The following is a 23999-nucleotide window of genomic DNA, read 5'->3' as shown; positions in this document are numbered from 1 at the left end:
ATCCCTAGCCTAAGGCCCTAGTGTGCCAACTGTTCTTAGACTTCTAGGCTGACCAGTCTCTACAGTCATCTGAACCAATTCCCTGGAATAAATGTCTTTAGACCTATACAGGTCAATATAGAGATGAGTGTGATGTAATTGTTTTAAATTACAAGTTCAATCGCCTAAAAGATAATTAAATTATTGATAGTGTAATTATAATCATATATGCTGTGGTTGTTTGAGTGAGAAATGCCCCCCATAGGCTCCATGTTTCAACACCATTCTTCAACTGGGAAACTTTGGAGAATTTCAGGTGGTCTTATTGGAGGAAGCATGTCACTAGAGATGAGCTTTCAGAGGTTAAAGACTCTTTGCCATTTCTAGTTTTCTCTCTCTGTTTCAGGCTTGAGTTTGAAGATAGGGGCTTTCAGCTTCCTTCTTCAGCTGCCATACTTCCCTGCTTCTGTGTGACGATGCTTATCCTCCTGGAATGATGAGCCCAAACAAACTCTCTAAGTTGTCTTAGGTTTAACCTTTTATCAGAGCAACAGAAAAGTAACTAATACACATGTAATATTTTTTATTTTATTAACGTATTTTGCCTTGCTAGGTATCAAACCCAGACCCTTGCACATGCTAGGAATGCTGATATAATTTCTGTAGGGAAAAAGGTTATTAAGACACTTTTGAAAATACTAAGAAGCAAAGACAATCCAGACAAAGCAAGTAAGAGGAAGACCAAGGAGAAGAAACAAACGCAGCTCAACAATACACTAAGGAGAAAGACTAACATCAGATCTATGCTTTAAGGAATCGGGGACACAATAGAATGCAAAACTAAGTTTTAGGTATCTGTTTTAGTGCTTATGCTATTCTACAATATTTTAACCACTCCCCATCTCATTCCCCAGTGTTCTCACACCAGTAAAAAACAGTCTCTGTGCATTCATTCTACACGGTCTCTCTGACCCAGTCTACTCTTACCAATGCTTACTATGTACCAGCCCCAGAATCTACTGAACGTTTCTGCAAAGTCCAACCATGCCACCTTCTCTACCTAAGGAGAAAGGGAAAGGCATCATTCCTATCTAATCCTGTTTCTTTTTTGTTTTGTTTGTTTGTTTTGTTTGAGACAGGATTTCTCTGTATAGTCTTATCTGTCCTGGAACTGGCTCTGTAGATCACAGAGACCCACCGGCCACTCACTGACTCCCCAGTACTGGCATTAAAGGCCACCATTGCCAGGCTCTTCATGTTTCTTGTCAAATGTTTCCTAAGACTCTTGTACTCGACAACAGTACCTAGACTAGTAAATGTTAATGCACATACACTGACACCATCCCTGACAGTCTGTCTTGCCTACTTTTCATCTGCTAACATCTATCACTGACAGACATGCATGTATACTTGTCCAGCTGTTTACCATCTTCCCACTTCAATGTGTGATTACTGATTTGTTTCATTCACTACTCTAGACCCAGAACATGTGCCCAACAAGCATAAATTGAAATAATACACTGGCTTTACGCTAAAATGTTAAGTAATATTTCTATATTATGACTATGTAAGAAACTGTCATTTGCTCAGTTTACTATTTCCATTCTCCTTACTGATTTTTTTCTGCCGCAAATATGAAAAGACAGTGAATGTCCTACCTGTCATAGTTCTATTTAACCACAGAAGAGATCCACAGTCCCAACATCCTCATTCACCAAATCAGAGGAATCAGTAATTGGTAATCACCTTGTTAAATATCTGCTCTCTAAGACTTAAATGTGAGGCAGTGTTTATATAAAACTTTCAATGAGCCATCATGCTATTTCTTAAGATAAATCAACACTTATGAATAAACACACACACACACACACACACACACACACACACACACACACACTCCTACATTTAAACTTAGGTACTTAATTTCACTTCATTCTCATAATGCAAATAGCACTCGACTCCATGTTACGTTTCACTGATCCTAGACTCTTTCATGTAATAACTACCATTCATACAAAAGTTACCTTCTGACATTAGTCAAAACACAGAAAAAGAAATCACAAACAGAAACTTGCCACACATATACTAACACCCAATACTCTTACTCAAAGTAGAATCTTATTTACAACTCAAACCAGGATACCTAACTTCCACCTTAGCATATACTAAAACATAAACTATAGAAGCACATAATCATATGCTTGTGATTCCATTTAAATTATAATCAAAAACAAGGACCATATTGAGCAGAGCCACACAATGATGACAAAAGAATTTGTGGGGTGAAGACAACGTATTTACTGACATAAGTGCTAACTAGCAAGTGTATACTCACTTTGAGAAAAGCTGATAATGTGTATACTGATAACTGTGAAAAAAACTATATGAAAAGTAAATATCAAGTAGCTTAAGCCCATTAAACATAATGCTAAACAGACCAACACAAATCAGTTAAGAATATCTGTACATTTATGTATGTGCTAACAGTAACTTTATGCCTGTTTACTATAAAGTACATTTTAAGAAAGGAAATAGCACATTTTAGAAATTATCGGTTTCTAAAATGAAACAAGTCTTATAATTCAAAGGTGTTAATATTCAGCAGCAAAAGACAGTAATTTAAGGTAAACCCTGTAGCTGGCAGCCCTGAAACCTGCACTTAGCTTCTCTAAGTCTCTGTTCTGTTACCTCTCCTTATAAAATGAAAATCTCCCCCTTAGTCTGCTATGAAGACCAAATGAGTCATTTCATACAAGGTGTTGAAAGTAGTGCTAATACTCAGTAAGCACTGAATAAATGTTGGGTTTTGCTCGTGTGGGACACTTAATCTGCCAGTGTTGCTACACAAACAGTGTTTCTAGGCTAGCCATTGGAGATGAGTACTGAAATGGAACATGGCACCCTCTTAAAATATTTGTACTTCCCCTATATACAAAGCAGTACCATTAATTGTTAAGTTTTCTTTGTGTTTGTCAAAGCAGTTGCTGTAGTAGCAATCAATCACACTCCAGTCTTATTCTTTTAAAAGTGCTTAGACCAAAGCACTTTTACAAATTATATAAACATTTACAGCATCAGCATAAAGCAATGGCATGCTTTGAAAGAGTTACTATGTGCCTGCCAAACACTGTGTTCAACATTTTCCCTATATTCACAACAATCCTATTAAATAGATATATTTACTATGCCAACTAAAATGGCATAAATTTGTTTTACTAAAGAGTACATCCTATGTCCTTCATTCCTTCACTTCAGTTAGCAGATAGTAAGGGTCTCAGGACTGTTTGTATAAACCAGATCATACCAGAGAGAAGAGCTCACCAGCCCAACTTCTGTTCCATTGCATTTTATAGGAGGCAACTTCTGTGCCAGAGGACACGAAGAACTCAAGCACCTAATCCCATTATTTCAATCCTGCTTGAGATAATGTTCTTGGTTTACTGAGAAACTTATTCATTTGCCAGGTGTTAATCCAGGTGACAATTTGATAAGCCTATTGTTAACAGTAAATTATCAGAAAATATGCTGCTCCAGATCCATTTGACATCCATATAATGAAACCATGTCCATTAATAATGAAATTATCAGTGTCATACTAAAACATACAGCCTTGAGATTTATGTGAACCACTGAGTATCACAGAAACATATTCAAACACCTTTACATGCTTCCCTGTCAACTAGTGAAATCAAGTTATTTAATACAACACTATCTCCTTCAAATAAATAAATGTAGCAGGAAATTTTCACCTTAAATTTGTCAGTCGTTTTCATACTGTATTTTCATTTTATAATTCTACTTCCAACTGCAGCTTTGTTATAGAAAATGAATCTATTACAACACTTTGTCCCACACAGTATAAGAAGCACAAGAGCTCTTGAGCAAGGAGATAATACAGAGCAACTGAAATGCAGAGCTATGGGCTGAGGGTGTGACTCAACATTAGAGTAGTTAACCCTAAATTCAATTCTCAATACTAAAACAAAAAAAAAAAATCAATGAATGAATGAGTGCTTATGTTACACTAGAGACAATGTTGTTCCATTATTCCTTTCTGTTTCCCTCCCAACCCACCTCTATACATGTGCTCCATGAGCACTAGTTCCTATGGTAGAAGAGAAATACAGATAATTACCTGTACTTACATTTTAAATCACTAAAATGTTAATGCAAACTGTAGAACAATATGCAACTATTAAAATGAACGAGCATGTACAAAAAAGGGCCATACCAAGAGGAACTGACAAAAGAAAGTAAGGATGACACTGTTACATTGTGGTAACTGACAGATAATTTTCAGAAATCCAGTTGTTAAGAAATTCACAAGCTGTGCATGAGGACAAATAATCCTAGTTTTTCGAATCTTAATAGTCAAGATAGATGATGAATCTATCATGACTACCATCTACCTACCTGAAAATCAACTTTAAAAGACTTAAAATTTAAGCTAAACTTTCAATATACTACAAAAGCTACTAGATAATTTTATAAGAAAGTATATAAACACAAATATTCACATTGTGAAACTGAAAGAACCAACTTATTTGTGTGTTTCTGCAAGACTTTAAGATACATCCTACTATACACACAAGCACACATAGACACAGTGGTACACAATATTCAGTAAACTAAAGAATCACCACTTTAAGGCCAGCCTGAACTCCACAGAGAGGCCCTGTATCGAAAATAAATAAAATAAATATAATGCAGCAGCCAGTGATTAGCACATCATCGAAAGTCCCAGCCACTCAAGATGTACAGGCAGGGGGACCATCTGAACCCAGATGTCTAAAGACAGCCTAGATGACCCAGCAAGATGCCATCTCAAATAAATAGAGCACAGCAACAATCTAAGCATCAAAGTTAATAGACCTGGACTCTAGTTCTGGTTTATGTAGGATCCTAAAACTAATCCTAAGTTAAAGCACATGTATATGCTTTTTAAGAAAACTCAAGAAACTAATCACTGTGACCTATACAACAGATATTATAAATAAGTAAAAATATCATTAAAAAGTAGTATTCTGCTCAGCTTTACTTAAAGGAGTCAAGATACTGAATCCTGAATCACTGGCAATCATAAATGAGCAAAGTGCCAATTTGTTCTGAGTGCATGATTTAGTAAAGCTACAGTTGTACAACAATAATCAGAATATTAAAGATTAAACCGTGAGATTATTACTTTAGTTTTATTAGTGTTCTAGAACTTAAAAAGCTATCACATAGCATTGTTTCACATACTCTCAAACTAAGAAGCAAAACACAATTTTATAGATGCCTAATAGTGAGCCTGTAACTACTATATTCATATTAACTAGCACCTTTTATAAGTTACATAAGTGTAATATTCTTTTATTTTTATATGCATGCCTGTGTTCCTGGGTAAGTTTATGGGCACCAGGTGCTTATATGTTCCTGAGGAGACCAGGGGGGATCAAACACACTGGAAATCGAGTTACAGGTAATTGTGGGCTGCCTGACATAAGTGCAGGGAACTGATCCTAGGTCCTCTGCAAGAGCAGTTAAGTGCTCTTAACTTCAGAACCATCTCTCCAGCCCCTTAACCAGCACTTAGTAAAATGTCTTTTAAAGTCTGTAACACTACAAGTTAATGAATAAAATTCTAGGTTTTTAAATAATCACATCAATATAATTACCCTAGACTTTTATAAAAAGGTAGGAGATTATCCAAGTTCATGACTTAAGACAAATGAGTAATATATTAGTCATAGCCACTCGGTTTATATAAGTGAAAACTGAAAGTTGATCCCATAACATTTCTCTACTAGAAGTTAGCAGTCACAAATAAAGATGAGTTACACAGTTCTTCCTCAAAGTATGTCACCCCAAAACTTTCACGTAATACTAAAAATAGATTAAGTAAGAGCAGATGCCAATAACTAAACCATACTACATTCCAGATGACCAAACTATTTTTAAAAACTGGACATTGTCAAAAACATAGATAAATCATTAATCATGACACAGATTTGGTATCAAGAACCACAACAGACTCCAAAAGCAAATCTTCAGGCCATAAGTACTAATGAGCTATGGGACAATGTTTAAAACAAACTCTGATAGATACCTGAGCAGGCAAAGAGTCACATCTCACAGAAGATAATTTGGAAGACTTTATGAAAGAAAAGCACAAACAAGAAGGATCCATGTCCAATGTTGCCCATTGCCGTATCTTCAACTTTCAAAGTAGTGCACTAAACACAAAGAAGTATTCTCAACAAATATTCATCAATTGAATGACAAATATTTGGAATAGTCTTTGAGAGACAAGGACAATCTAAGACAACAGAAACATAAAGCAGAGGAATAAAGGAAAAAGAAAGCCCAGTTTTCCAGACACATACTTAAGATACACAGATCAACTGTTTGTGTCCCCAGGAACCTCATACCAAGTTTAGGTATGTTTTACTAATGAACATGACATGTAAGAGAAAACTGTATCAATTACAAGATTATTGCTTCATCTAGCCTAAATTACTGAGTTTAAAACAAAAACAGTAGGAAGGAGAATGAAAAGAACTGAGTCAAGTGTAACCCCATGGATATGTTCAGCCCTTACAAGTACTTGCTGCTCTTGCAGAGGGCTAGGGTTAGGTTCTCACTGTGGCTAACAACCATGTGTAACTCCAGTTTCAGCAGATCAGACTTCCTCTTCTGACCTCTACTGGCACTAGGCACATACATAATACACAGATACACATGTTGGCAAAGCACCTATCTACACAAAATAAAAATAAATCTTTAGAAAAAAAGACAGATTTTGTGTTTGTTTAGACAAACAATGGTATCATTATTCAAAGGAATAAGGTCTCTCTCTACACACACACAAAGATAATATGGTTGAAGTAGAGAAGTCAAGTAAAATGATGTTAACTGGCTTATTTCTTGCTAATGTAAAACACTTTTATATAATTTTCATAACAGCCCTACAAGGTAACTAAACTGCTTTAAATACTACCCTACCCCCACAAAAAAAAAAAAATCACAATACTTTCCCAAAGCCCATAAAACTATGTAAGTGTCATTTCCTCCCTTTTTTTCCTCAAAGAATCAAATAGGAGACAACAACATGCTTGGTAAAGTAAGCTCCTTTTCCCAGCTGTAGGAGGGCGAAACATGTTTGTCCTAAACAAAGGTAACTGTTTCCTTTTGATGATAAACCGCCTGACGAATGAGGCATGAGGAAAAATATGCTGGGGTCCACTAGGAACACTGTGTGCCAGAATGACGAACACCATGCAAAGCTTTAGAAACTTTAAACAGCACAATCTAAAAACAGTCTTTGTTTCCTCTGTTATTGCCACAGCCGTGTCCCAATCCGCACACAAACCAAATCAATTCTAACTCCAAACTATCTAAATTCTTCCTCTCCCCTCAGATTCTATAACACTTCCAAGGGGACAGGGCATCCACCTTCCCAGACAATCTCCCTGTGACAAGGCTTCCTATCAGTATTCTATCACCTACAAACAGCAGCCAACAGAGCTTAAATAGAAATCATGCAAAGCATGGTACCCTGCAAACTTGTTAAGGTCAGGTTGTAAATGGTGCTACCACCTATAAAACAGCATGAAGGGCCAAGAAAATGAAGAGTAAAAGCAACATATGTCCAGAAATTCCACTTCTAGGTATCTAGTAAAAACAACTGAAAGCAGGTGTCAGAGAGAGAAATCAGCACATACATCCTGCTATCATTACTTTCATCACTCAAAACATGTCCAGGGAGGGAGGGAGGGAGGGAGGGAGGGAGGGAGGAAGGAAGGAAGGAAGGAAGGAAGGAAGGAAGGAAGGAAGGAAGGAAGGAAGGAAGGAAGGAAGGAAGGGGTAGATGGGTGAATAGAGAAAATGGGATCTGCATACAAAGTGTCTTTCTTAGGAAATTCTGTTTAATGTTACAACATGGATAAGCCTTGAGGGCATTCAGTCAAGTAACAAATTAGAAACAATTTGACAGATACTACAGGATTCTACTAACATCAAGTACCTAATGTAATCAAATTCACAAAAAAAAAAAATTAAAATGGCAGTAACCAGCAGTTGGGGAAATAAAACTAACAGGCATACATTCAGTTTTATAAAACAAAAAAGTTCTGGTAATCAACAATTTAAAACTAACAGCACTAAAAGCATACACTTAAAAATACTTTTATATATTTTCTATCATGGGCTTAAAAATGTGCAGGCCAAACAACAACAAAAATTAGTCCTATCATTTCACTTTCCTCCTTAAAAACTGTCCATTGCTTACCATCACCCTCCGAAAAAGCCCAACAAGAGGAAAGATCTAGAAAGTTCTGAACCATCTGGTCCTACTCTCTTCAGCAGCCAGATCTCATGCTGATCTTCCCCCTCTAAATATGCTCAGACAAAGCAGCACTCTGTCGCTCTCACTGTGTGTGTGTGTGTGTGTGTGTGTGTGTGTGTGTGTGTGTGTGTGTGAGAGAGAGAGAGAGAGAGAGAGAGAGAGAGAGAGAGAGAGAGAGAGAGAGAGAGAATGGTCATGCATTTGCAGTCACACACATGGGGTTGTGCTATTTGCCCCTGACATCAAGTCTAGAGGTTGACACTGGGTGTCTTCTTCAACTGCTTTTTCAGCTGAATTTTTTGAGACACTGTCTCTCACTGAACCAGGAGCCCATGTATTCAGCTAGTCTGGCTTACTGATGAACTCCAAGGGATCTGCCAATCTCCACCTCCCCCAGATCTGGTATTACACTCATGTTGCCATGCCCCATTTTTTTGCACTGGTGCTCTTTACTGACTATGTGATGTTTTTGCAAATCAAATACTCTTGCCTCAGGATCCCTAACTAAACTACTATTACCTCTACATGATACGATAACTCCCAACTCTGCAATGACTTGTCCTTCAAATACTACATTAAAAATATGGCCTTAAGACTCTACATCCTTCTACAGAGACTCTTGTTCAACCATGTCCCTGCTGCTCTAGTCAGAATAGCCAGAAACTGGAAACAGCCTCAATGTCTGTCAATGGATGAACGGATAAAGGAAATGTGGTATAAATTGTGGTATATTACAAAACGGAATATTACTCAGCTGTCCAAAAAAGTAAAAACAAAAATAAATTATGAAATTCTCAGGTGAATGAAAAAATATATATATATGGCCTTAAACCAGGCATAGTGGTACACACCTTTAATCCCAACACCCCTGCATAGAGGCAAACAGATCACTGTGAGTTCGAGTTCAAGGCCAATGTGGTCTACATGGTGAGCTCCAGGACAGCCAGAGCTACATAGTGATACCCTGTTTCAAAAATACAAAACAAAACAAAAAGAATATATATGCTATTCAGGGAGCAGGAAAGTTGGATCAGCAGTTAAGAACACACATTTTTAGACAGCTTGTGTTTATTCCTTCATTGAAGAGCTCATAGTGCAAGGATCTGATGCCCTTTTCTGGCCTCCATGAGCACTTAGTCCACACGAACGAACCTACCTACACACACACACACACACACACACACACCAAAAATAGTTAAAAAGTAAATTCAAATACTGTACTAAAAACATGACTTTTTTGGCTAGTGAAATATTAGCAGGTTAAGGTGCTTGCTGCCAACCCTGACAATTTCAGTTCAATCCCTATGCTAGATGCAGACAGAGAGGGAGGGACAGAGGGAGGAGGTAATTTCTTAATATGAATTTCTTACAAGCTTCCCCAATTAGCCCACCCACCTAAATTAACAGGTGCCCCACACCATCTCATCCACATTATTTTCTATTTCATGTATTCTCTTTTGTTCCTTAATTGGCAACTCTCATAATTTTAAAATATTGTTATTTTCTCAGCTTAAATATTAATACAAACTCTATGAAAACAAAAGCCTTATAATCTTACTCATCAATATTCTCAACATTTCTCATAAGCCTATATAAATACACTTGACATCCAAATATTCCTTGATTTCACATTTTAAATCACTCTAAGTACATACTTAACATGGAAAGCTCCTTGGGACCAATCTCCAACTCCAATATTACACTTTTAAAATCACTCTTGAGTTTATTTTTAAATACATATAAAAAATGTATTTTTTAAGACTGTAAAAAAAATTGCCTGAAGAGTCATTGCCAGTTGTTAAGGTAAACATGTTTTCTAGTTTAATCTTTCCTATTTTGTAAATTTTCTGTAATAAACTTTTAAGTTCAGACATTGAGTTTTTATTGCTGACATTTCAACTACAAAATACTGTAAAGTCATTTGGTTAGCTAAAATAACAAAGGTAAATTGAGGCTGTAGTTCAGTAATAGAGTACTTGTCTATGATGTGCAAGGCCCTAGGTTCAAGCCTCAGCACCACAAACAATAAAATAAAATACATACAAAATAACCTACCTAAAGAGTCCAGTAGTTTCTTAAAAAATATCTCACTACTTTCTGATTTTGCTGACTGTAAACAGCGTCATTTTTCTAAAATCTTGTACTTTATTCTTTGAGAATCTCATACATGTATACAATGCATTATGGTCAATTCACCAATTTCCCCCATACTTTGCCCAACAAGTTCTCCTCCCAACTTCATGCTTTCTCCACTATAATGTTTTTTAATATCCCACAGCATCCAACTGGTGCTACCCACATTCTCATAGGGCATCCACTGATGCAGGGAGGCCCTACTAGTAGTCACCCCAATGAAAATGGGCTGTCCTTCCCAGCCACCAGCTGCCAATAGCTCCTCAGCTAGGGTGGGCTTCATGAGCCCCTCCCTGATCCATGCCATAATTTTTTAATATAAATTTTTATTTAAATTAGAAACAATCCTATTTTACATATCAAGCCCAGTTCCCTCTCCCTCTCTTCCTCCCATGCCCACCACCGACCCCCATCCCATCCCTCATCCGTACCCCAGAGAGAGAGTGAGGTCTTCCATGGAAGATCATCAAAGTCTGTCACATCATTTGGGGCAGGGCCTAGGCCCTTCCTGGTGTATCTAGGCTGAGAGTATCCCTCCATGGGGAATGGGCTCCCAAAATTCATTCGTACCCTAGGGATAAATACTGGTTCCACTGCCAGAGATCTCATAGATTACTCAGGCCTCCTAAATGACACCCACGTTCAGGGGGCCTGGTTCACTCCTATGGTGACTCCCCAGCTGTCAGACTGGGGTCCATGAGCTCCCACTTGCTCAGGTCACCATGCTGTAATTTTGAATGGCTTAATATTGTACAGGTTCTGCCTGTAATCATGACTAGAGTCAGTTTCAGACCACTAATGATCTAATTATTTAGATCACATGTCTTAATGTCATTTATTCTGTGTGTGTGCCCACTTACAAATATGTGTGTGTGCTTGTGTGTGTAAGCAAGCAAGCATGTGTGCATGCACACAGGTCAGAGGTTAATCTTGGTTATTGTTTCACAGGCTCCCTCTACCTACTTTTGTCAGATAGTGTCTGTCTCAGAACTAGTGTTTACTAAGTAGTCTAAGTTGGCAGGCCAGCTAACCCCAGGGATCCTCACAGGTCTCTACCTCCCGTTGCTGGGATAACAAGTACATGCCACCACAACCAGCGATTTTACACGAGTTCTGGTGATGCACTCGGGGACAAATTCTTAAAGCAACTTCCTTATAAACTGAGCTATTACCTCAGCCTCGTGCTGGGAAAATGAAGTTCTGTTGTAGCATGCAAGACCATGTGTCCAATTCCCAGAACTACACAGATGAATACATAAAAGTAGCAAAAAATTTCCTTACTAATACTCAGCAAGCCTCAGCACATTTCTACAACTCTCCCTTATCAGTATCTGTGAACAAAAGGGGAAACAGCTTTAGCAGTAACTGGGCACTTACACTTGCCAGGCTCTATGTTAAGCAGACTATTAATTTATTTGTTCTTTAAACCCCATTCAAAAGATATATATATATATATATATATATCCTAACATATTAAGTAACCTACCTATAATTATAAACCATTAGCAGATTGGAATTCAAAGTAATAAAAACTGCTACTGTCTACATGCTGTAGTCTTAATCAAGTCACATTACACAAAAGAAAAGCTTATACCCCCATACAAAAGTTGTATGAATCTTAAAACCACATTCCGTACCATAAGGAATATTCACAAAAAAAAAAAAAAGCACAAACACCAACTCCCACTTACTGTGGACACTGACTTTTTACAGCAAACTTCGGATTAACACTGAGCTTCAGAATCTGTATATTACATAGGAGTGATCTTTAAAACGTCAGAATATTTCACAGCAAGTTTTCATTACTTACAAAGAAAATGAAGATGTAATTCAAAGGCCAATGGACAATACAGACCTATTTTCATGCCACCTAGAATATATAATTCTGTTGATTATCCAGCCTGATTTAACTTCAATTACACTCTCTACTTTAACCTAAAGATCCTTGGCACTGGAAGAATTTTTTTAATTATTTATTTGCATTTTATGTGCATTGGTGTTTTGTCTGCACGTATGTCTGTGTAAAGGTGCCAGAAACCCTGGAACTGGAGTTACACACAGTTATGAACTGCCATGTGGGTGCTGGAAATTGAACTCTGGTCCTCTGGAAGAGCAGCCAGTGTCCTTAACTGCTGCATCTCTCCAGCCCCGTAATTTATTTGTTTGTTTGCTTGTTTTTATGTGCACTGGTGTAATGGCATGGGTGTCAGATTCCTGGAACTGGAGTTACAGACAGTTGTAAGCTGCCATATGGATACCAGGAATAGCAATCAGTGCTCTTAACCACTGAGCCATCTCTCCAGCCCCAACACTGAAAGATTTTCAGGTACAAACTAAATTGCCATTACATGTAACACTGACTATAGGAAATAGTAATAATAACCTCACAAGAAATCTCTAAGGATTAAATAGGCTAAGACATGCAAAAACCCAAAATCTGAGCTCCACATGTAAATTTGAAGGTTGGTTAACTGTACACAGGCTCAGGACTGACTGTCACATCATCCTGGATATCTGCCATCCACAACCACATCTATATTCTCATGTGAGAATGTAACCCTTCTCAGCTTCCTACTCTTTCACTGTGCGTGTTCTCCTATCTGACCAATTCACAAGCTCTACTCTACTCTGGAAAACAACTTCTCCAAAGAATATCTATTTAACTCAAGAACAGCATATCCTCATGCCTTTATCACACTTTTTATCAGCCTTAAAGAGGGTACACAGCTCTAACAGACTTCAGGACAGGGTATCTTACTGATCTTGAAAGGCTGGACATCTTGCTGAAATCTTAAGTTTCTGTTTACTTACATCACATCTTATTCCAAAGAGGAAGGGAGCTGGAAGTGTAGCTCCTTGGTAAAGAGCTTACATAGCATTGGCAAGGTCCTGGCTAGATTCCAGCTATATGGGGTGGAGACCATATACAATTTATCTTTAGTGTTGGAATGTACAACCAGAACAAAAAACCTTCTACTAAATACATTTTTTATTTTAATGAGGTACACTTGACAAATGAAGTATATATAGCTATTTCACATGTACTGTTTGATTTGATAAGAGTATAATTGTGGAAACAGTCATCATTATCAATTATGTATCAATTAACTAACATCTTTACCTTTAGTTTTGGTAAGGATAGACTATAATGTACACACCTTTACAAAATCTAAAGTAACCTGGAAACATTTATTCTACTACATTTGACATTTTTAGATCCCACACAAGTGAGACCATGCAATATTTATCCTTCTGTATCTGCTTTATTTACTTCTGTATTTGTTCTACTTAGCAGAATGCTTTCCAGATTCATCTATACTACCACAAATAGAAGAATTTTCTTCTTTGAATGGCTGAATAAAACATGACTGTGTGTATGCATGTCACATTCTTTATCCATGCTTGCATATCTGTGTATATGTCATACTTTCTTATCCATTCTTCATCAACAGACATTTAAGTTGTTTCCACATCTTGGCTACTCTGAAAAATGCTGAAAAAGAACAGAAAAGTACAGATATATCTAGGGTATTTCTAGTAAACATAGCAATGTAAACAGACAAGCTACAAAATTAATACACTCTTATATTGTGCAAACACACTCCCAGGCAAGTTTCAGGTTTTCTGTTCTTACAATAATTTTTTAAGACAAACTGCAGCATCTTTATAGCCCCAGTTCCTCAAGTCATGGTTACCACACAACAGTAGTCAAATAAAGTATAAAAGTATATGCAAACACACTCACACCACTAAAAAATGGCTTTTTCCTTTAATCCCCCTCAGTTCTTCCTCAGACCCATTCTCGAAATCCTAAGGCCTGAATGGACATCACAAATGCAAATTCCAAAAATATAAGGCACCTATAAATGCAATTTTTAAAACACAAAAATAAATTTTAATTAGTACCAAGAAAGTAACAAGGATTAACACAATGAACAGGTGTGGCAAAGCAGAAGAGCTCAAAGATGACCAGAATGATGAGACAGAGAAACCTACACTCCTCTTCAATGGAGAAGTCAGTCATTTACTGTTAGAAAACAATGATAAAGGAGGCGGATCAAGTCATCTAGGAACTCAGTTTCAGACATTTTTAAAGAAAACACACATCTGTAAAAGGTACAGTGTTGAACAGCAGATGAAACTTCAAAGGGGGGTGGGCATGGTCACACACACGGTAATTCCAACAAGGGGAAGGGGAAGCAGGAGGATTAGAAGCATCTGTGGTTGACTAACCTAAAGAAAATTGTAGGGGAAGCTGTAGCCACGACTACTTAGGGGCTGGCTACAGCTTCCCTTACAGAAAATGAAAAAAAGACTAGATTAAGTTACACTGTAAGAACCTGTCGAAGAAGAAGAAGAAGAAGAAGAAGAAGAAGAAGAAGAAGAAGAAGAAGAAGAAGAAGAAGAAGAAGAAGAAGAAGAAGAAGAAATAGTAGTAGTAGTAGAAGAGAACAGAAATTCAAGTATTGAAAATCTATTTTCAGTTCCTAAGAATCACTTGACAAATACAAATCATTGTCATTACTAAAGGATTTTTTTAAATGAGATTGTTTAATACTCAGAAATGATGTAAATAAGATTCACTGCCAGTATTTTTTTTAATAAAAAACCCAGCACTTAATTCAGTAAGAGTTTTTGAAGTGTTTCATTTACATAATGGCAAGTTCAAGAAGATCAGAGAGAGACAGAGAAAGTGAAAATAACTGGAGGCAAACAGTTGCACAGAAGCCAAGAGCTGCACCACACATAAAGATCAACTCATATGCAAACACTCAGAGCAGGCCCATCCCAGTAAACTTCTTGTTGGGCTTGGGAGGTTCCCTGGACCTGTGGGAAAAACTGGAACGGAGAGAGTTATTACCCCTATCTTAAAGAACACTCAATCTCCACTATTAACATCTTGCAACTCCTTTATCCTTAATCCAAAATTAGTTCCCTGAAAACTACATGACTCGACAAAGCCTAGCTGAAAGAAAATTATTCTGGGGATGGTGGCCATGATGGCTGTACAGTAGCACTGCACAGGCCAATTGAAAAGAAAAGCCAAAAGTCAAATCAATCATTGGCCTGGGGTTCCCTACCCCAGTAGAACTTTCCTAGTAATGAAGTTCTCTGAGGAGGAAATAAATGTTCAGCTGGAAGAACACAAGACTGAGAACTGTGATTTAGGAGAGAACCATCCTTGAAATCAGCAACAAAGATTCCAGTCAAGGAAAGTGGCTATTCAAAGTCAGACTAGAAAGTGTCAAGAAAGACAGGATAAGAAAACCTACAGACACTAACACCAAAATGGAGAAGGCAAAACCACCCACTTCAGTTTGGTGTTAGAGATCATCATCTACAAACCAGGCTTAAACCTCACACAGGAAATTCAACAGTTAATTTTGAGACAAATAATAAGCCAGTACTTAGAACACTGCTCACAGAGGAGATGAGCCATCTAGATGGGAGAGTGCATGCTAATTCATATATATGGTACAAGCTCAACCTGAACATTCTTTAAAACAGAATTAAAAATATACTGAAGTATAGAATTAAAGGCTTTATATAAACACACAAATATATTATCTTTAGCTATTAGTATTTTGGTTTATCAGACTAATTAGCAAGCATATTTGTGATGTTTTGCTCTTAATAACTTTGAAAATCATCACAGAAAGCAAATCATACACACAAATACCTAATTTTGAAATGATAAATAGGTATACTTATAGTGAAAAAGACACCATGTTTCTTCTGGGAGTTTTCAAAGCTTTGTACTAACTTAATCATTCTAGAAACTGAGATTAAAAGATAAGAAACAGCCAAGCTCCTGTCTAACACAAGAATAAACTAACTTTCTAAAACTTCTTGCAAGTGTTTTCAGAGCCACTGCATAATTGAAGCCCTGGAGTCCTCTACCCCTGCCCTGCTTCCTAAATGCCCTCTTACCACTATCACACACCCATTTCCACCCACCCAGAACTCACTTTCTCAAACGCAGGTCATTTTCACCCTTAAATATCACAGCTCCAGCTGGGCGTTGGTGGCGCACGCCTTTAATCCCAGCACTCGGGAGGCAGAGGCAGGCAGATCTCTGTGAGTTTGAGGCCAGCATGGTCTCCAGAGCAAGTGCCAGGATAGGCTCCAAAGCTACACAGAGAAACCCTGTCTCGGGAAAAAAAAAAAAAAAAAAAAATCACAGTTCCCCTCCCCCACTGATGACAGGTTAAAGGACTAGGAACTCTTAAGAGTTTATGAACAAAACTCTTGGGGTTACTCAAAATGTCTTCTGATTTGCCCTAAAACATTAAAGTAACTTTACATTCACCAGAATATGTACACATTTAGTAATTTTTAAAGTTTTTATTAAAACTTTTTCATAACTAACTTAATCAATGTGCCAAGAAATTTTACATTTTTCTGATTGCTTCCCATATTCCCTAGCGCATGGCCAAGAAACCCAATTTTAGATATGCTGACATTTCCCTAAACACTAAATACACTGTGGAGCCCTTGGTAACCTGGACCCAGCTTTTTCTGCTTTCCTCCACACACACTAGGCATATCTCCGAACAGTTAACTTCTTCCTTACTCTTTCTTGTATTTGCCTCCTCTTCCAAGGCCCTTCCATTCATCTCTACATGAAGTATACAAACCTGGGACTATCTCAAATTCTACAGACACCTCTTCCTTTCCCCAACAGTTTGCACTCCATTATTATGCTAATCAAAGTTGGCCTCATTTTATTCAGATTTATAAGCATATATGACATAGAAGCATGAGCATCTATTTTCTTGTGTCTTGTATGAAAGTAATACTCTAACAGGTTTGGTCTCAGATCTAAACATACTGATGCATAGGAAGCAGTCAGCACACTGACACCTAGGAAAAGTTAAGGCACCTGTTACTCCCCAGCCTGTGCTAGTCTGAGCTGCAATGAGTGGACTCAGGGCCTATGCCTGTGTGTATTTGTTCATATTCCTAGTTTGCTATCTCTTGCATGTATTTTTAATAATTGTTTGGTTGGTAAACTTAACAAATTAAAAATAATCTAGTTAGTTCCTAACTTGGTCCAAACTCTAATGAGTATCAAAAGTAGCTTATTAGTCATTATTGGCTGATAACTTTTAACATTCACTTAATCTATACTTTGCTATAGCGTAAATATGTATCTCCAAGCATAACTCTGAAAGCACTCACATCATATGAACAATGACTACCCCAATATCCAAATGGTCAATATAGTTACTCATGAGTCTAAATTAACTTAAAAACATCAGCAGTAACCCCACCACAAATTAAGTCACCAGCAAATTATCTCTGTTTATCCTTCTTTTTGTATAAAAGTTTTATTTTGTTATGTTTTGTTTTCAAGACAGGGTTTCTCTGTATAGCCCTGGCCATCCTGGAACTTGCTCTGAAGACCTGGCTGGACTCAAACTCAAAGATTCACTTGCCTCTAGCCTCTAGCCTCTGCCTCTGCCTCCCAAGTGCTGGGATTAAAGGCTTCCACTACCAACACCCAGCCAAAGTATAAGCTAAATCTTACACCTTCATTTCCAATGGGCACTTATGAGATCCTCAACAGTGACTACTGGAATTCCTGAGAGTCTTAAACAAGGAATGGGATGTTTCTAAACAAATTTATAACTAATTTTAAACATGCAGAATAGATGAAACTCAGATATAAGCAGGTACTGTAGCTAACAATACAATGTAAACTCTGCAGTGGTGAAAGACTGGAGAAGAAAAATAAAAAGCAGGAGGGCATAAAAAGAAGGCTTATGGAAAACACACTCTGTGTCACAATGTAAACACCAGCATAGGCCAACCTACTGAAAAGCATGACTCAATATGGCATACATACAGCACTCAAATATGGCATTAATAAGGTAATGTCTACTAGTAAGTCTGGGGAATGCAAGATGAGTGACAATTAAAAGCTTGGATTAATATTTTCCCAATGACAACCTGAAAAATTCCCATCTAATTAGTGAAAGTCCTGTAGCATACACAGGTTGTTTTCAACACTTTTGAAAAATTGGCCCTACAAAATGGTATTATGTTTTAAACTAAGAATATTTTAAGGTTTTGTTGAGATTTTAATACATCTGAAAGGCATATCTTAAACTTTTCATTTTATACTACTAATAATATACCAAATTAGTAAAGTGATAAAATCTTTATATAAATACTAAAGAATGTTACTCTATTTCATTAAAAAGTTGTACAGTATTTTAAAGCTAATGTTGTTTTAAAATTCTGAAACAATAAGCTGTGTATGTGAAAAATAGTGTTAAATTATTCTACATATTTTCCCAAATTGTGTTTGTGTTTTGTGGATAGAGAGAGAGAGAGAGAGAGAGAGAGAGAGAGAGAGAGCGCTTTTGCACTTCTAAGATTTCTCAGAAACCATTATTTCAATATTTTGATGAGTTCAACCACTCCCCACTGGAGTCAATCCATTGAAGCTATGTGTTTTAAACAAAATAGATTTTTCAAAAGTACTGATTTAGAATGTAATCTGCCAGCTTCCAGTCATCAATCCTTAATCTGAATCAGATTTCAATCATTTTAATTACTTTTTAACTAACTATATGTGTGTATGCATACATACAATTTAAAATTTTACCACTCAATATTATAAATATTGGTCCTACATTCCTAAAACATTTAAGACAAAGGATCTATTTATTTTGATAGTGTTACTGTCAATCTCTGCAAGAATACTTTTCTTGCTCCAAACTAAGATCAAACCAGATTTAAAAGGCAATTTAATTTTAAAATACACTAACATAAACTCTTGGGAAGTAAGCTTCAATGAAAAAGTGTCTTTTAGGTTATATTAAAATTACTAATCTGGAGAAGAAAACAGAAAGTGGTTTGACTGTCAATTTATAAAGCTATTAAAAGGACCAAGAGTGAAATTCTCTCACAATTCTTCCAAAAATTTTCAAATTTCAAAATCCACAGAAAATATAGTTCTCTTACAACTGATGTCCATGTCGTCATCTATCCATTAACACAGTCTAGAAGCAGTACCTTGGGTTTGGCTGTGGCTCCACTTCCTGAAGTGTAAAATATCACCATCAATTGTTCCAGGCTTCATATAACAAGTGGAACCATAAAAGAAAACTACCCTCAAAAAACAATAAAATGAGAAAGGGCCCTACAGAGACCATAGAAGTCAAAGCAATTTTCAATATACTCTAATTTCCAAATGATTTTCAATATAATTTCCCCAAACGCCAGCACTCTTGACTATATTTACATAAACATTAAAATTACTACGATTTAACTGGAATACTGTACTGTCTTAGAAACTGAAATTTTAAGTGGAAATGTTTAACTTTTTAAAATTACTACTCTAACAAAAGGAAAAAAAAAAAAAAAACTTGAGATCAAAAGAAGTAATCAAAAGCCGGGCGTTGGTGGCGCTCGCCTTTAATCCCAGCACTCAGGAGACAAGGCAGGCGGATCTCTGTGAGTTCGAGGCCAGCCTGGTCTCCAGAGCAAGTGCCAGGATAGGCTCCAAAGCTACACAGTCTCGAGCAACCCTGTCTCGAAAAACCAAAAAAAAAAAAAAAAAAGAAAAAAAAAAAGAAATAATCAAAAAGAATTCCAAGATTAACATTATTTCAGTAAACTTAGTTTAGAGCACACACAAATTCATTTTGTGTAATAAGTTTGATTTTGCCCACTGAGAACCACCTTGTCTTTTCCACTGTGCCATAAATAACTACAGAGAAAATTAAAAGTGTTGCAGCTCATTAAAATTCCATCTGCACTTATTTTCTTGATATGATGTTCTCAGTGTAACATTTGTTAAAATAGTCAATAAACACCAAAATTCTAGATCACTGCCTTTCTGACGATTACATTTGGTAAGGCATTATGCAATTATCTACTAAACAAACATTTCTTTAAAAAAAAAATAACAAAAAACTACACTCCTATAGCTTAGAGGCCAAAGTAATTCTGTTCTATTCCCACAGGAGGCAATAAGCCCTCAACCCACAGTCCTACTTAACCAGTTTATCACTGCTCCCTTCTACACTTGCCACATTTTTTATTAGAAAATAACTATTTGGGCATGAAACCATCCAATCTGTCCCTCCCTCACAGTATTATGTACCTAAAGATGATTAGTCTGTAATCGTTTATCCAAGGCAACCATTGATGGTTCCCTGTGTCAGCCGAGCAGGACCTGCTAAGTTTTCGAGTACCTTAAATAAGCTGATCATTATGTTCTACACCCTACAACTCCCACATTGCCTGACAACGTTTACCAACATCCTTCTTGTCTCTGCAACAGGAAATAGCCTGTCAGAGAACTCAGAGAAGCTGCTTGAATCTAAAGCCTCCTGAACACGTCCCAGAGCAGCTGGTAGTGCCTACCAGGTGCCTCCTAGGCTATCGCTGTAGTTAAATTAATAGTGGGTCGTCTTCTTCCTCCTTAATCTTGCTATTCCTCCAGAAAACTTAAGAGATCTACCTTAAAAATAAGCACAGCGGGAAGAAAAATAAGTTACTCTAGCTCCACCACTTTGCCCCAGGAAATCATTTCAGGGCCTTTACATCATTGCTTAAACCACACCACATCAGTTATATAAGACAATGAAGGCTTTAAAAGAATACAATTTTCTACTCAACCTTACCAAACATTTGCAAGTTTTCAGTAAGTGCTAGAACGTTCTGAATTTAAAAGATGCTGGGGCACTCCATCAGAACTATGCTGCCCAAACCCACGTCGCAAATATCCTGCACTTGGTAAATTCTAGGTTTGTTTCTGGTTACCTGCTGCGCCTTCTGCACCCTTTGTCACCCAGTGATGCTCTCAAACGGCATATACTTTCCATCCCTAACAACGGCCTCATACCCCACAAAAACACACCAGACTTTGACGCTTCTTCATAATCACTAATGCCACTAGGTGCTGTGGCTCTCAAAGAATCTCCTCAGCAGCTTCCCCTGGGACACGGAGCTCAGCCGGGCTCTCTCCATCGGTAAGACTCTGCCAGCTGCCTTTGCAAAGGCAGCAGAGGCCGACTCCATACCGCATTGCTGTTGCTGCTGCTACCGCCTACTTTCTCCCGCAGCTTTAGGAAGAGGGGAAATGAGCCCAGTCCCCTACAGACCCTAGTGTCCCCTTAGGCTGGCACGAAAGGGAAACCACTGCGTTGCTCAGCTGGGAAGCTCGCACTAACCCACTAAAGGGCGGAGAAGCCGCAGTCAAGGCGCCAGTCGGGTGGACTAGGAAGGCGTCCGAAGTGCGACGGCCGGCGCCAAGGCAACTGCGGGGCGCCCCCTCAGGGATGGGGTCCGGCCGGGGGGGTCCCGCCAAGCCTGCCCGCCGTTCGCGCGGGCCTCACCTGTCAGCAGCGCCTGGCGCTCGCCCGCAGCCGCCGCCGAAGGAGACGCAGCCGCTCCGGCCGACCCCGATGCGCGCCGCCCGCGGAGGTGCCGGGGCACTAGGTCGCATCCGTCCGCCGCGCCGGCCACCAACAACCCGAACAACAGCAGCGAAGCCCAGCGCCGCCGGAGAGGGCAGCCCGAGGCCCGGCCGGGTGCCGCGGCGGGAGGAGCGCTCACGGGAGCCGCCGGCCACTCGCTCGCCTCCAGCTGCCCCGGGCCCGCCGCCTCGGAAGCCGACTCTCGCCGGGCTCTAGCCCGCTCCCTTCACCAGCGGCCCGCAGAGCTCGGCTCCCCGCCGCGTTCATTGGTTCCGGTTATTTAAAAAAAAAAAAAAAAAAAAAGTGGGGGAGCGCTGAGGCACGGCGTCTTCCGACCCGGCGCGACACCCGCGCAGCTGCCGAGGCGACACCGGGATCCGCTGCTCTGGCGCGGCCAAGCCCCAGCCCAGCGCCCGCGCCGCCGCCGCGGCGCATCCCCCCGCCCCCTCCGGCCCGCGCCCGCCGTAGTACCACGCTCGGCCGGGACACCTCCCTCCCCTCACACACTAGCTCGCATACCAAGCCCCCGCCTTTCCTCAGCCCGGCCACGGCGCAGGCGCGACGCGGTGGTAACTGCGCGTACGCGAGGCCCGGGTCCCGCCGCTAGGGGCGTTCCCAGACTGGGGGGCGGGGTCCGGAAAAGCCGACCCAGCGGTGCTCGGTGAGCCAAGGAACCTGAGCGGGAGGAAGGCGTGAGTCTCGCCCACGCGGCGATCCGGTGATGGGCAGCCGGGGGACCTGGAGAAAGCGTGTCGACGTCGCAGATCCTTTAAGTGCTTTACCGTGTGGGTCAGAAAAACCTTGCAGTAGGAAAGAGCGGCCTCCCCTAACTTGAATGTAGGTGGGGCTTGCCGGTTACCAGCTGTTTAGAAGTGGAGGTAACCCAGCCTAACGTTGTATTTACTTAACAAACATTTGCCAAAGCGCTTGCTCTGCCAACGTGCTAGGAATTTCTCTAAGCAATTTACAGAAGCATAGTGTAACTCATCCTTCTCATTGCCATTTTACAAGTGACGAAATCAGTGCCCTGAAATGTTACAATAACTTAACCCACCGTCCCACAGCTAATAAATGGACAGGGCCAGATTTAGCAGCAACTGGATGGAAATGTTCAAATAATTTGCTCTAGCTTTTTACTGTTCTTGCTGACATTACCTGCAGTCCTCGCCATATTGTTCCTGTCCCACTCCCTCTATACACTCTTGCCAGCTGAACAGGTTGCCACAACTACAATAAAGACTTGACCACTGTGCTTGTCTGCAATGAAGCAAAGTTTTGTACATCCAAGATGTTCATTCTCTTGCAAATTCTGCTCAGGACAGATTTAATTGGTTTAAAGGAGGAAAGAACCAGAATCTGTTTCATCTAAGTAATTGCCATCACCGGCTCGGGACTGTGTTGTTATTGTTCTTTGATTTTGTTTTGTTTTAATTGTGGGAGTGGTTGGGATGTGAAACCTGTAAAAGGCTCTCAATTGCGAGCTACATTACATGCCTCAGAGACCCATACCAAAGCATTTCTTCAGGAACCCTTTAAATTGTAAATGGAGGTACAGAGCACACATACACAATTATTTAAGATCTTGTAGCTAGGATGATTTGACAACATAGACAGAGCATAGATCTGCCTATTGCTGAGTTTTGCAGTTGGCTTGCAGTTTAGATTGTTTTAAGAAGTCAAGAAGTCAAATTAGACAGCTTCCAAAATAATTTCTTAGGTAGCCTCACCAAAGGAACCTCAGATAGCACTCATTGTGGTAGAGGCAGAAATGTGCTGCAGAAAAGAATCAGGAATAAGAATGAGGCTAATCAACCCATCCATAATTATGTCTTGACATAGTTCTTGGGAGCATTGTGTTGGGGGTGCACAATTCCTTACAGGGCAACACTAAGATTCAATTCTGCTGGCTGAAAGGAACAGCAGTGAAATCATGTGTTTACTGAGTAGACAGTACTCCTAGGGCACCAGGAAACCGTGAAGTAAACAAGTTGGTTTCCTACTCTCCAGGAGGCATCATTTAATTCATTGCTATTTACTGAACATATAATATATGCCAAGCAAAGTATTTTTGGTGGAGATTCAACAGACCAAGAAGCGCACTTGAAAAACTCAAAGTCAGAACTTGA

General features: G+C 39.1%; 1 protein-coding gene across 1 annotated transcript in view; it reads right to left on the bottom strand.

Annotated features, from left to right (window-relative positions):
• Positions 1-22312, bottom strand: part of Stim2 (stromal interaction molecule 2) — a 128109-nt gene extending 105797 nt beyond the window's left edge. Inside the window, 2 exon segments of the mRNA XM_027386938.2 lie at positions 21793-22056; positions 22059-22312. Coding sequence (XP_027242739.1) covers positions 21793-22056; positions 22059-22140 — 346 coding nt within the window. The 5' untranslated portion in view covers positions 22141-22312.
• Positions 22313-23999: the final 1687 nt, after the last annotated feature.

Source organism: Cricetulus griseus (genome assembly GCF_003668045.3).
Source record: "Cricetulus griseus strain 17A/GY chromosome 1 unlocalized genomic scaffold, alternate assembly CriGri-PICRH-1.0 chr1_1, whole genome shotgun sequence".
NCBI classification, from domain to species: domain Eukaryota; kingdom Metazoa; phylum Chordata; class Mammalia; order Rodentia; family Cricetidae; genus Cricetulus; species Cricetulus griseus.
This window is presented reverse-complemented; position numbering and strand designations above follow the sequence as displayed.